General features: G+C 33.8%; 2 protein-coding genes across 2 annotated transcripts; one reads left to right on the top strand and one right to left on the bottom strand.

Moving 5' to 3' along the window:
- The first annotated feature begins 2,242 nt into the window (after positions 1–2,242).
- On the top strand, positions 2,243–3,088 carry LOC140810505 (caffeic acid 3-O-methyltransferase 2-like). The gene is made up of 2 exons (XM_073168348.1): positions 2,243–2,689; positions 2,897–3,088. The coding sequence occupies exons 1-2, from the start codon at positions 2,497–2,499 to the stop codon at positions 2,965–2,967; spliced, it is 264 nt and encodes an 87-aa protein (XP_073024449.1). The 5' UTR covers positions 2,243–2,496; the 3' UTR covers positions 2,968–3,088.
- Positions 3,089–5,639: 2,551 nt separating this feature from the next.
- LOC140810845 (MADS-box transcription factor 47-like) lies at positions 5,640–13,160 on the bottom strand. The gene is made up of 7 exons (XM_073168743.1): positions 12,974–13,160; positions 12,148–12,331; positions 11,008–11,074; positions 8,148–8,212; positions 7,396–7,495; positions 7,275–7,319; positions 5,640–6,494 (listed from the first exon to the last, which is right to left on the bottom strand). The coding sequence occupies exons 2-7, from the start codon at positions 12,327–12,329 to the stop codon at positions 5,820–5,822; spliced, it is 1,134 nt and encodes a 377-aa protein (XP_073024844.1). The 5' UTR covers positions 12,330–12,331; positions 12,974–13,160; the 3' UTR covers positions 5,640–5,819.
- Positions 13,161–13,530: the final 370 nt, after the last annotated feature.

Raw genomic sequence — 13,530 nt, 5'->3', positions numbered from 1 at the left:
TTGCCAAAATGCCAAATTATTATTTAATAAATACCTATTTTAGTAAATTTGTAACATATCTATATCTAATATATCTTATCAACTTTTTTTAAAAAAAATTATATATTTTATATATCTACTTTTATATATAACTTCTAATTAAAAAAATTACAAAAAATATCAAAATAATTTCAGAATGCGATACTTCGAACATTTTAAGAAATCTTCTTACTTACGTATCAATATATCTCAAATAGGATGCAAAAAATTTTAAACTTTTTTATTAGAAAATTAATGTCTTTTCTTCTAGTCATTAATATCCTTGAAAGCGAGTTAAATAATCGTAAAACTAATATTGCATTTGGGTCGAAAGATTTGAGTGAATTTGATTTCAAATCTATTATATATATATAATATAGGCAAAAACTTGTGTGAGACGGTCTCACGGGTCGTATTTGTGAGACGGATCTCTTATTTGGGTCACCCATGAAAAAGTATTACTTTTTATGCTATAAGTATTACTTTTTATTGTGAATATGGGTAGGGTTGACCCGTCTCACGGATTATGACCCGTGAGACGGTCTCACATGAGACTCACTCATATATATATATATATTGGCTCAAAATTACAATAATGACGTATATGAAGTATCTTTGTGTTGGTCATTTATATATTTATTCTTCAAGTTAATCATTTGAAATTCTCCCATAAATCCAAATTCTTCCATCCAAATACAACCTATCGGAATTCATTTTTATTCGAAGGAGGAAGATTTAATTTACCCGCTATATCTACATACACATACACATGCAGGAGAAATTAAAACTAATTTAAAATAGCGTGATATTGGACAAAGCCAGAGGTATGATGTTAGCCATATTGCGTATCTATCCTCTGTTTCTGTTATTTATTTTAAACACGACAACTTGAATTTAACAAGAAATTAATACAATTTTAATCACTATCATTCGTCATATAATTTATTTCGTTAGGCCAAAATAAATCAATAGGCACATTTAATTACTCAGAGATCATCTATATTCCATTATGCTAAACAATTTGGTGGGATTGTTTTCCATCTTAATTTAAATACACACTGTAATTAGGCCAAACATGTTACGCATGCACACATTAACTAAATATTCATAATCAAGAAACTCGGGACAATTTAAAACAAGATAAATTTTATGACACAGTACGTATCATTCGTTTGGCCAAGATTTTAACATATTATTTTTCAATTTTTTTTAACGTTTGTTTGGCATTCAGTTTTATATAAGTTCGAAGGTTATTTTGCCAAAAAAAAAATTTATTATAAATATCTTAAATCCAAAGAATGATAATGCATATCATTTTTTTTATAGCTAAAAACACATAAAGGAACTCATTGGACAACGGCAGCTTTTGACAAAATGAATTCATTCTTTTTTAAAATTTATAAATTTGTTACACCCAATTAATTCTCCCTATGTTAGAAATGCATAAATATTCTACGAAAACAACTGGTTAAAAAAATCATGTTAATCACATTTGGATAGCCTAGCTAATTAGCGATCATGTTGTCACACACATGTTGGTCTCACGTACAGTAATTTGAGATAATAAATATGAAAATAAGAATAAACTAGACACGAAGATTTACGTAGAAAATCCCTAAAAATTATTAGGGTAAAAACCACGGACAAGATGAAAAGAATTTCACTATAATATTTTGTGGTGTACAACTCACTCACTATGTTTTCAAAGAGAATATACACTCTCATAATTGGATTTCAATCCAATTATTTTTCATTTTGGTATATTATCTTTATTTATTTGCTTTTTTTTTTTTTTTACAATTTTCTGTCGGAATATCAATTTTCGTGTGAAAATGTTTATTAAGCTGTGGCTGAAGCTGGTGTGGATAAATCCAACTCATAAAAAAGAGGGTCATTGATCCATTGTCATTAGTTCAACTCATTATATGCTACATCAAGAGTGTTACTTCGGGTGTATTTGTACAATATGGTCACATGAACATCTCAATCCAAACAAAAAATTACTTATTGCCTCACTTTTTTAGGGTATTTAGATGCTTGCATGAACATCTTGTATAAAAAATGAATCAAGAGTATCATTACCGATATAACATAAAATGACCCAGAATTAAGTCCCATATAACTTGGTACCTCAGCCTGAATTTTGTGGAAGAACTTCCCATCTGCTTTGGTGGTGAGTCTGATCCAAGCAACCACATTGAGCCACCTTTCCATTAGTTCTGCAAACACTGTCGAGATTCGAAACCTACGATTTTTCAAGCTATACTCCTCATCTCTTGCTACTTATATGTGAAATGAATAATGATGAGTTTCATGTGTTTGGAAAATCTTTACATTGCCTTCTCTCTTGCAGGTATTCATTGAAGGATTACGGTTCTTAAAGAAGGTGGCACTTTATTTGAAAGAATTCACGGCAAAACTTATTATGAGTTTACATCAACATTTGATTCCAAAACTCTTGAGAGGTTTGATAATGCAATGGGAGCTCATTCTACCATGACAATGAAAAGGGCTTTAGAAGTATATAATGGTTTCGATGAATTAAGCTCGATAGTAAACGTTGCTGGTGGTAACGGTATAACTCTCGATATGATTATTTCCAAGTATCCTTCCATTCATGGCGTTAACTTTGATTTGCCAGAGGTCATAAAAGTCGCCCCAACATATAACGGTAATCAATGAAGTTCCTCTATAACAACTGATTTTTTTTTTTTAATTTGTAAGTCTTTTAAAATATAATCTATACCCCTTAAAATCCATTTGAATGGCCCACGATACCCCGTCTTGCCCCCGAAATGAAATCCTCCCTAGTACCAAGTAGCTGTTCATTTTGAGGATCAGTCGACTGAATGCAATAAATTACTTGTATTCGATGTAGGAATTGAGCATGTTGCCGGAGACATGTTTGTTGAAGTACCAAAGGGAGATGCTATCTTATTGAAGGTATAACGTTTCTTTTCGTGGCTTGAGTTGATATACTAAAATAAACATATATTAATTAACTTTCAATTATATAAATCGATGTAGTGGCTCATCGGAGCCTTGACTTCTTGCACCCCATTTGTTTTTGACAGCTTTAATCCCTTGACGCAAATCATTTCCACTTCCCTTCCAGGTGATGAAGCAACGGAATTTTTCGCCGATATCAACTCTTCATTCAAACACTCCCACAGCAAGTCCATTTTCTCACCTTCATCGCAATCATAATAAGAAGAGCTGAACTGTCTCTGTTTATCTGTGCTTGTGGCTTTGAAATCTTGGAACGGGCATTTTGTTGGGACAATTCTGTTCGCTTGCTACTTCTTTACCTTCAGATGTTTTTTGGTTTTTGTTGGGAAAGGTGGGGGAAAGAGGGTGCCACCAGAGGGGTGGCGAGTCGACGAAACGCGGTGGAGAGTTACTTGTGCTGGCTACGGGGAAGATAAAGTGATGGTCCTCTTCTGCTTCTCCTCCTCCTATTTTTGCAAAATCCATTACAAAAAGGTGCAACTTTTGGTCACTCGGGAAAGTTCTAGTTCTACCCGTACAGCTTGTCACATCATATATATAGATTTAGAGAATGGAAATCCAGAGAAACTTATTTATAAACACAAATTTTCCCCTTAAAATGCCAAAAAAAAACTCTCTTTCATTACCAATCAAATTAAAACTATTTCATTTATTGTATAAATAAGTATTTGAAAAGGATAAAGATGACTTGTGTATCCAAACAATCTTAACATGTGCAATCTTGATTTCGTATAGCCATGTAACAAGTGGCTAAACCCCTCACTAAATACCAAATCTGGGGAAATTTAACGTTCCACTACCGAGCAAACTGGTTGGCCGCATATAATTCTATAAGCTTTGGCAAAGAGTAATAAACCAAATTTAAAAGATGTTAATACACAAATATTAATTTAAGCCAAAAAAGAAAAGAAAAAGAAAAGTTGAAGTTTCGACATATTTAGAAGAGACGAGTAATGACACATTTGATGCCAGCTTCGACTAACAGGCTCACCCTACTGTAATAAAAAGCATTAAAAATTACATAATAATAATAATAAGAAAAATCTTACACTCCACAACTTTTTTGCATTACGCTAGAGCTGCTAATCATTTCCACAGAAAAACTAAGGTTATGGCTCATTCAAAACATGAAGCTCTGGCAAAAACTGAAATTTGCTATTGAAGCTAACCATACTGAAAGAATGATTATATAAAAAGAAATCTTGTTACAAAATTTCTATAGCATTGAGATGCAATACTTCAAAATTCTACAAACGAATCTGTAAGAAATCAAAGAATATATTTTGAAAACATGTCCGATATTATTAATTTATAACTCAGTTATTAAAGATATTTTCTACCATATTAAGAATGTAGCTTCATAGGAGGTGATAATGAATGACTCTACTGCTTAAAATGATCGATTACTACACACACCACAACTACGAATTTTTTAATATATTTACCTTGCCAAGCGTGTTTGCTGATAAAGGAGCTATGACCATAATATCAGCCCATCTTCGTAGCTCAATATGCAAGACACTGTCACCCAATTTGTTCCAAGTGGACCATTCGTCCTCATCAGTATAAAGTGTCACATCCTTAGGAAGGGATGCCGTGTCTATAAAATGCTTTGAGGCCTTGGTAGAGACCGCTTTTACTTCTGCCCATTCGGAAAAGCAATGGCAAAGACTAGCAAATTTTATTGCAGCCACACTTCCACTTGCAGCAAGTAAAATACGAGGCTTTCGAGAAGCATTGTTCATTTGGTTCACCTCCATGCCAGAGCTTTCATGTTTTGAATGAGCCATAACCTAGTTCGATGTAAAAGGACAACAATCTGTGTAAGCTCACTAACATCTGAAGAACAATATCAGTACATGGCAATCGGCCTACAAAAGTAATTTACAAGAAACTCGAAAAAAAGAAGCTTTTTACAAGAAATCTGCCCAAAATGCATACAAAATCTGCTAGCTAAAACACCAACCAATTGCCGCCGTTAACATACAAAATTTTGTTCAAAATAAATTTCAAATAGCTCAATATCAAGGCCAAAACTACCCAGTAAGCAAGAAAGAAATCTATAAAATTACCAATATCATCAAGCAGTGATAATGGCACGCTCCTAGCGGCAGCCAAGCAAAGCAGGAGAGAGAAAGGGAAACAAACAAGAGAAAGGACAGCAGGCGGTGGATCTCAATGCGGCGGCGAACTGAACAGAATCAGCGTAGAATAACCAACAGTTTAATTGGGGCCAAAACTTTTATTCTTCGATAAAAATGGTACGGTCCTCAAAAGCCGGTGTTGGTTATTAATCGAATATAACAGCCATTGCCCAAAAAAATTTGAAAGGAACTTTGGCGACGAAAATAAATTGGACTCTAAATTATGCCAAAAATTTATCTATTCAAATTGAAACTTGTAGATGGTTCGACACCTAAATTAATTGAAAAACTAGTGTTGTCTCTTTATTTAAAGTTGTTCGTTTTTTTGTTAGTATACATGACTCAAATTTAATTAATGATATTACAAAATCCCTGAACTATATATGTTGGGATTCGAAATTTAAAATACGTGTCAATCCGATCCATATCAGTTTTTACATTGGACCATAACCATCATAGTCACAACATACGTACGAGTAATTTCATAAAGTCTTGTCAAGTATGAAGCATTTTGTAGCTAAATCTACCAACAAAAATCACGTAAGCAGATTATTATTATACTGCAAATCCTTACAGATTTTTTCAGGCAATCAATATTATTAGTAATCAGGCTCTCCCAGTTATAGTGAACTTATTTGATTAACTTGATCAAGAGTTCAGATGAATTCCATCAGCAAGTAAGATGTCATTAAGATATTCGGGTTCTTCAATAAGCCAGACGGCTTCATCCTTTACGTTTATCGCGTATTGGGCAACCATGTGGGCAGCAGTGTTACCCGATCTTTGAACGTGCGAAAACGAACAGCGATCTAATTGTTTGGCATAGCTCTTAGCTTCCTGCAAGGTACAGGTAGTCTCTGGAGGATTATTTTCGTCCGAGCACTCGAGTATATTGATTGTATCATGTGAATCGCCTTCCAATACAATGTGTGTGAAACAGTACTCAGCAGCAAATTCAACTGCAGATTTCGCTGCCATTGAAGATGCAGCGATCTCATCCATTTGTTCTGGTAAGAACCTGGCTTGAGCGGCCATAAATGCACCCCTCCAGTTCCGGATAACGACCCCGGTTCCAGAACCATTCATTTCTTGGAAATTGGCTCCAGCAAAGTTAGCTTTGTAGACATCTGTGGGTGGTGGAAACCATTTTTCTGGATAATTTCTAACTCCAGATTGGGCGGTCGGAGTGTTGTTTATTCTTTGAGAATATAGAAAATAGGCTCCTTCAAGATTCATCATATTAGATATGGGACCTGAAATTTCTTGATCACAACATTGCCTGAATTCTGATGATTGAGTTCTTGTGCTCATTTTTTCAAATTCCTGAAAACAGAAAGATAGAGCACTCACTGATTGAAACTCTCAATATCGAACCAAATAAATTATTACATTACAACCAAGAAGAAACCAGAAGGCAGCTGAAGAGACAGGCAAGAAAATACCAACAAAAAACGACACTTAGGTAGTACCCCTATTGTGTTCCACATGGTCCATATCTCAAGATACACGAACACTATTAATGTTGATAGTACTGATATGACAAAACTTGACTTATTATATCAATTTTTTACACTTTCCGTGTCTACTTTCTGCGGAATCCATCAAAACCCATTAGTTAAGGCCCAAGGGTAAAAAAAAAAAGCATCCTCGATTTCACATATTGCTTAAGCACATTATGTGTTGAAGTTACTCAATTCCAAGCGCAAGGTCACATAACTGTAGCAATCTTTGATGGGGCTGCATGTATCACCAAGTAACCAACCTTTGTTGATTCAAATTCTACAAACTTTTTGGATATCTCTCCTTACCAAATATTTCAATGGATCATGCATGAATGTCAAGATATACTCCATCTGGATTAAGTTATATTAATTTAAACCTCATAACAACCCTTTGTTGTCTTAAGGCCAGTGCTAATTGGGAGATAGGATAAGGACATAGCGTTGCTAAGATCGTAAGGACGTTAGTATAAATCATGCAGAAGTTGAGAAGAAAGCTACAACAATATTAATCGAAGTTAAGGGAAACATCGAATGCAAAATGGGCACTAAATTCTAGTCATAAAATCTAGTACAGTACTGGGATAGTAGGGTAATTACTTACTTTTGTTTGAAGAGAAGTAGGCAAATCTTTGCACACAGTTTCTATCTGAAAACGAATAAAAATTAATACGAGACAATACATAAGATGTTTAGAAGTGACAATAAAACCCCAAAAAAAATACCTTTCTTGCTGTGACGCGTTTAAGTATTGCTTCAAGCATCATTTCCAGCTGCTGCAGTTCTTCTATTCCCCATTGGTGAAGATACATGCTCATTATGAGCCTCTTTTAAGAAGAAAAGCGTTTCAAGATTTACCGATACACGGATTATTTCACCCTGCCCGTGCAGGCAGTGCCTGCACGGGAAGGGAACGGCCCGGATCACTCCACATGAGTGATCCGGGCCCACCACCATGTATTAAAAAAAAAAAAAATTGGCTCGGATTTTTCCGAGCTGTTAGATCTACTCTGCGGGCAGTGCCCGCAGGGGTAGGGTCTACTTTACCCCGATACACAGAGTTATAAGAATCGACCTAGGCATGCAGTTAGGGGCCGAAAATTATCTTTTTTTTGGATTTTTTAAACAATTTTTTGGGTTTTCCCAATTTTTTTTTAAAAAAGTCATTTTTAAGTCCTAAACAAAAGTTCGACAAAAAAATGTGATTTATTAACTTGTCATAACATACCAAACTTTATCTTATTACGAATTACTGTGGAATCGGCCGCCTAGGCCGCACTGAAAAAGTGCTAGTCACATAGCCTAGGCGATAAAAGAAATTTGGACTTTCAATTTTTTATAAAAATAAAATTTTTATAGGCTCTAAATCAAAATTTAACAAGAAATGCGATTTGTTAAAATCCTACTAACGCATAGCGAATTTAAGATCTTGCCAAAACATGAGAAAATATGTGCAAGATTTTCTAGCTAGTCATACCTGAGTCGCTTCATCTTTTCGTCTATCCCACTATTTAAATGTTCAACACCATTGTTGTTCTCTCTCTGCAATATTGAAATTTAAAGGATATTTAGATTTTTGGTCATATATATATATATTATATATGGCAAAAACTTGTGTGAGACGGTATCACGGGTCGTATTATATATATATATATATATATGTATATATAATGAGTCTCATGTGAGACCGTCTCACGGATCTTAATCTGTGAGACGGGTCAACCCTACCAATATTCACAATAAAAAGTAATATTGTTAGCACATAAGTAATTTTTTACAGACACGACAAAAGATAGTTAAAAAAATGAAAAAATTACGCAAGTTATAAGACTAAAATTCAAACACGCCGTTGATAAGAACAAAATGAAAAAAATGTCCAAGTTATGAGTCAAAAAATACAAATTCATTTTTAACAAGATCAAAAGTAAAAAATGTATAAATTATTGGACCAAAAATATAGTTTTCTCAAATTTTAAAAAAATTGCTGGTCTTATTATAATACTTTAGGACTAAGTTTGGTTGGAATGATAAAATAATGAAATGATTAAGAGATAAATAATAAAAAGAATGATTGAATTATATAAGGATAAAATAATATTATATTTGGTATGATTTTTAAGAATGTGATAAATAATAATCTTTTGATGAATTGACAAAATTGCCCTTCCAAGTTTGCGGCGGTCGGCGGCGGTGGTTGGCCGGCCGGAATCGGCGGCGGTGAGGGCGGCGGTCCGGCTATCGGCCGACATGAAGAGGGGTGGCCGGCAGTGGTGGCCGTCGACGGCGGTCGGCGACGCTCGGTGGTCGGCGGGAGGCGGCAGTCGTTGGGACGGTCGGCGGCGGCGGAGGTCGGAGGTGGTCGGTGTAGGGAAGTGGTGGTGAGTTTGAATTTAGGAGAAGGGTAAAATTGGAAAAATACGATGGATTAAGAATGAGATAAATAATCCTAGGGGTGAGGAGTGATTATTTTATCATATTTAATATAACCTAATCATTCATAGGAGGGATAAACTTGGTTAAATAATCACCCGTACCAAACATGTTATTAGATGAGCTAAAAAAATTAAACCTACCTAATCACCCCTACCTAACGTCCCTAAGAGAGGAAACAGAATTCTCATTGTAATTTCTTGGTCCGTTATAGAATAATTGAATTAATACTATAATAAAAGATTTTTTGACATTTTATTTATGATTACAATTCAGTAGGTTTTTCCCAGTTTCTGTAGCAAACAAGTTTAACGTAGTTTTGTTTCACGTTATTCTAGTTCAAGTCAATAAGTTGGATTATTTTGAATTTTATTCATATCATTCGTCAAAGTTTGGTTTTTATTACTTAACTTACATTTCTTTTTTGTTTTTTTAGCTGGAAAACACTGAATTCATCAAATATTTCTTATTCTATATTAATATTTTCTTACGTGTTCATGTGACGAGAATAAATCCAAGGTCACACATATTAAAGTTTATCTAAGCATGCAAAACGCCACCAAATATTTCAAAATGGAAGCAAAAAAGATCGTCGTTTTCTTTTATTTTGCTTCAATGAATTTTAATGTGCGTAGTAGTTGCTTTATTATAGCCACACGATTGTATGCATGAGAGTATGGAGGCCAAATAAGTAATATCCGGTATGCAGTGGTTTTGAAAAAAAAACCACCAAAACAAAAAAAAATATAACTTATTGATAAAATCAAATTTTGACAAGTTACATAGTCATAGTTAACAAATTAGGTTGTTCTTGAACCGATCCGAAATAATATGGTTCAATAAGAAACCAGTTAATATGGTTTAGGGTCGAACTAAATCCAATATTCTAATTGAATTGTATTGGTTTTTAAAAACATGGATCCAAAATCGAAACCAATCCCGTCCAATAACAGAATCCGGTCCGCTCCAATCCGAGATCCTCCCCAATCCAGTCAGGAAACGATTTTTTATAAGAATTTTGAGTACTTTGTTGTTTAATTATTGTCACTTTTAATTCTACATATAACAAATAGTATGTTAAATTTTCGATTTCGTTACTTAAAAACGACATGTTTAGGTACATATTGATTGAAGATAAAAAAAAAAGTTGATTTCAATCTGATCACAACTCGGTCCTATTCCTTTCTAATCCGGTAAAATCCAGTGCAATCCATTTCGTTTTGAATTGGTTTTGGATTGTGTTACATACTCAATCCGACAAATGCAGAAATAGTCTAATCCGACAAATGTGTTATATATTAAATTGAGTGTTCCTGAATTTCTGAGATAATATGCAATATCCAAATGGTAGGAACTCCAAATACTTGTTTCGAGCCCTATCGTGGACGTCTTTGTCTGAGGAATAGTAGCATATCGTGCATGTCTTTGTTTGAAGAATACTATGAAAGATAAATATGCTTTTTAATTCCAAATTTTTTTAATAATAATGTAGAAAGTCATATCTTTCATCTTGTCCTAGCTGATTTGATTGAATCGATTTTGTAGCAAGACTCATGCAGAATCCGATCGATGAATATTATCACTGTGTTTTTATTTGTTCGAGCAATTCCATTCGATTGTTGGAAAACTGTTGCATGGATTCCATAAGTATTGGACGGGGTTGAGATTCAATTGAGTGGCGAAACAATTGACATATTAAAGTTGAAATTGGTCATCAACTCATTGGATTGCCGAGTACTTTTTTGTCAACCAATTTATAATTATAATAATTTATCATACACAATTTATAGGAAAATTAAATATATAAACAAAGCCTTATGTGCATGCATAACATTTTATAAAAAAGATAAATAAATCTGTTTTTGTTATTGGTGTTATTATTTAACATAAATCTCAAGAAAATGTACCTGGAAATCAGGTGAATGCTGCTCTTTATCCGATTGCATAGAAAACTTGCAGAGTATGTCCTCAATCCTTCAGAGCAATTTTTAGTGGTGACTTAACTACTCGCTAAAAAGTTTCACTGAACAAAAATAATTTAAACAAGATGCTGAAAGACCCAATAACTCTAATTATGTAGGTCCTAGTTGAATCTCGTGTGTATTTCATGGTATCCAAGGTTTCATGTAGCATAATATATAAACAAGAATCATTTGCTAAATAGCAAACCTAATAATCAGAAAAATTATATTTTTAGTCACGTAACTTGTAAGTTTTAAGTTTTTTATCATGTAATTCGTCATTCACAGTCTTAGTTCATTTATCACGGTTTTTTCCAAATTTAGTTATTTTTCTTCAAGAATGTTGATGTGGTACCAGAGAATAATTATAGGACACCAGAAAATGATGATGTGTCATTCATAATTATTGACGTGTAACCGAAATTGCTAACATGTCCATGTTGTTACGTCGGCACTTCGATAAAAAAATACTAAAAAAAATTTTAAAAATGAAAATTAGTAGACTAAAACTGTGAATCGACGGATAACAAGACAAAAAAAAAAAAACAACTTGCAAGCTATATGACCTACACTATAATTTTCTCCATATAATCCGATGAAGTTTGTGGTAAAAAGTGATTAAAGGAGGACAGACGTACAATAATAACATGGAGTAATGAATTATCCATCCATTTAGCAAGGTGCATGAAGAATTATCCACGAATGTCGACTAAGTGATGTTTCAAATTCTTAAAGATGAAAAAGATAAATGAATCTAATTAATTAATTCGAGAGGTACATATATAAGGTTAGGTTCATGGTTGAGAATTAATGTCTATACTATCGATATATAATATTCAGGTGATTTGGAACAAATAAAGTTGGATAGAAGCTAAACTAATTTACAAATTTTCCTCCACCCTTTTCTCATTCTCTTGTTTGAGTGAATCCACATCCACTTAATTCCTAGTATAGTGAATATGATGATGTATCAAAGGCAGATTTTGTTATGAATGATAATGGTGAAACCCATGCATTTTTAATATTTATGATTATGATGACTAAACAGAAGGTTAATATTTACTTATGTAAATATATGAAACATACTCGGAGCTTGCATAATTGTGAAGCTTTCCTGCTGGTGAAACAACAATGGCGGCGACTTCGGCATCACGCAGAGTTGAGAGCTCACGAGCTTTCTTAAACAGTCCTTGGCGTCTCTTGGAAAAGCTAATCTGTCTAGCTGAAATATCTTCAATTTTCTTCATCTTCATCTTCTCTCTTCCCATGTCTAAATACTCTCGCATGAACAAAATAAATCAGACATGAAAACTAGAGTTTCGGAAGCAGAGGTACAGGGTGTTTTTTCTTCTTGTGCTCGGTCAATTATATTTATATAAGAACATATATATATGTATCAACTTGCAGTTATATACAATAAAAAAGATATTCAGTCCCGAGCTTACATGATAGTCCCCACAAAAAGGACTTAATTGTACGGCTTGTAGTTTTTTCTTAAAAAAATTTCTTGAATAGACAACAGGACCAAGATAAATCCAAGAAATCTCAGGGATACACTCTTGTATTGCCACAAAACCGCAAACCCTAGTGTAGAAATTCCATCTCGAGATCATGCAAAAATTCCGCCTTTGTCTCATGCAAACAAAACCTAGATCTCATTTTCTGGACAATATAGAAAACCCTAAATAAATTGAAGTCCGGCCAGGACATCCCCTAATTTTACCAAAACTTTATTAATCCAAAGGGGTCAATAATTAACTCGCTGGTTTCCATCAAGCTTAGAAAAAAAAAGGTTCAAAAAATATCAAAGTCTAAAACTTTTGCAAAGAGAAAGAAAAACATCAAGATAAATCGATCTCTCGAAACTGCCGATATATACGAAAGCTTTTAACGTTGGAAGATGGTTTCTTACTGCCGGAGCTTGGTTGCTGACGTACGTAAGAGGTGCTCGAGCTCTAGACTTGAAATAGCAGTAGCTTTGCGTTGAAGAGAGCTGTAGGCGTAGAAAAAGCAAGTAAAAGAAAGGCGGCCACAAGATTCTGCCATTTTTCAGAAGCGCAGATCTCCAAGTAAGAAAGAGAGAAGTTGCGACTCAATCGTGGCCAAGTAAAATTCGTGATGAACAAAAATATATAATAATAACAGTGTGTTTGGCAACCAGGATTTGAGAGGATTTCATGGGATTTGGATTTCAAAATCCTATTTTTACTGTTTGGCAAGATGTTAATAAAAAAGGATTCGGATTTGCTTAGGATTTCATGGGATTTCAACAAGTATATCCAAATCCCATCAAATTTGATAAGATTTGGTGGGATTTGGATTTTAAAAACATAAAATTACTTTTTTATCCAACACATCATTCTCCACCAAAAATTTCTAAGGGTAGTTTAGTAAAATTTTAAAATTCCAAATTCGAATCCTTTTTTCTCCAAACAAGAAATGGATTTGTAAATACCATTTTTAAATTTT

The sequence above is a fragment of the Primulina eburnea genome, chromosome 13, assembly GCF_022965805.1.
Source record: "Primulina eburnea isolate SZY01 chromosome 13, ASM2296580v1, whole genome shotgun sequence".
NCBI lineage: Eukaryota > Viridiplantae > Streptophyta > Magnoliopsida > Lamiales > Gesneriaceae > Primulina > Primulina eburnea.
The sequence above is the reverse complement of the archived record's forward strand: the minus strand, read 5'-3'. Positions and strand labels throughout refer to the sequence as shown.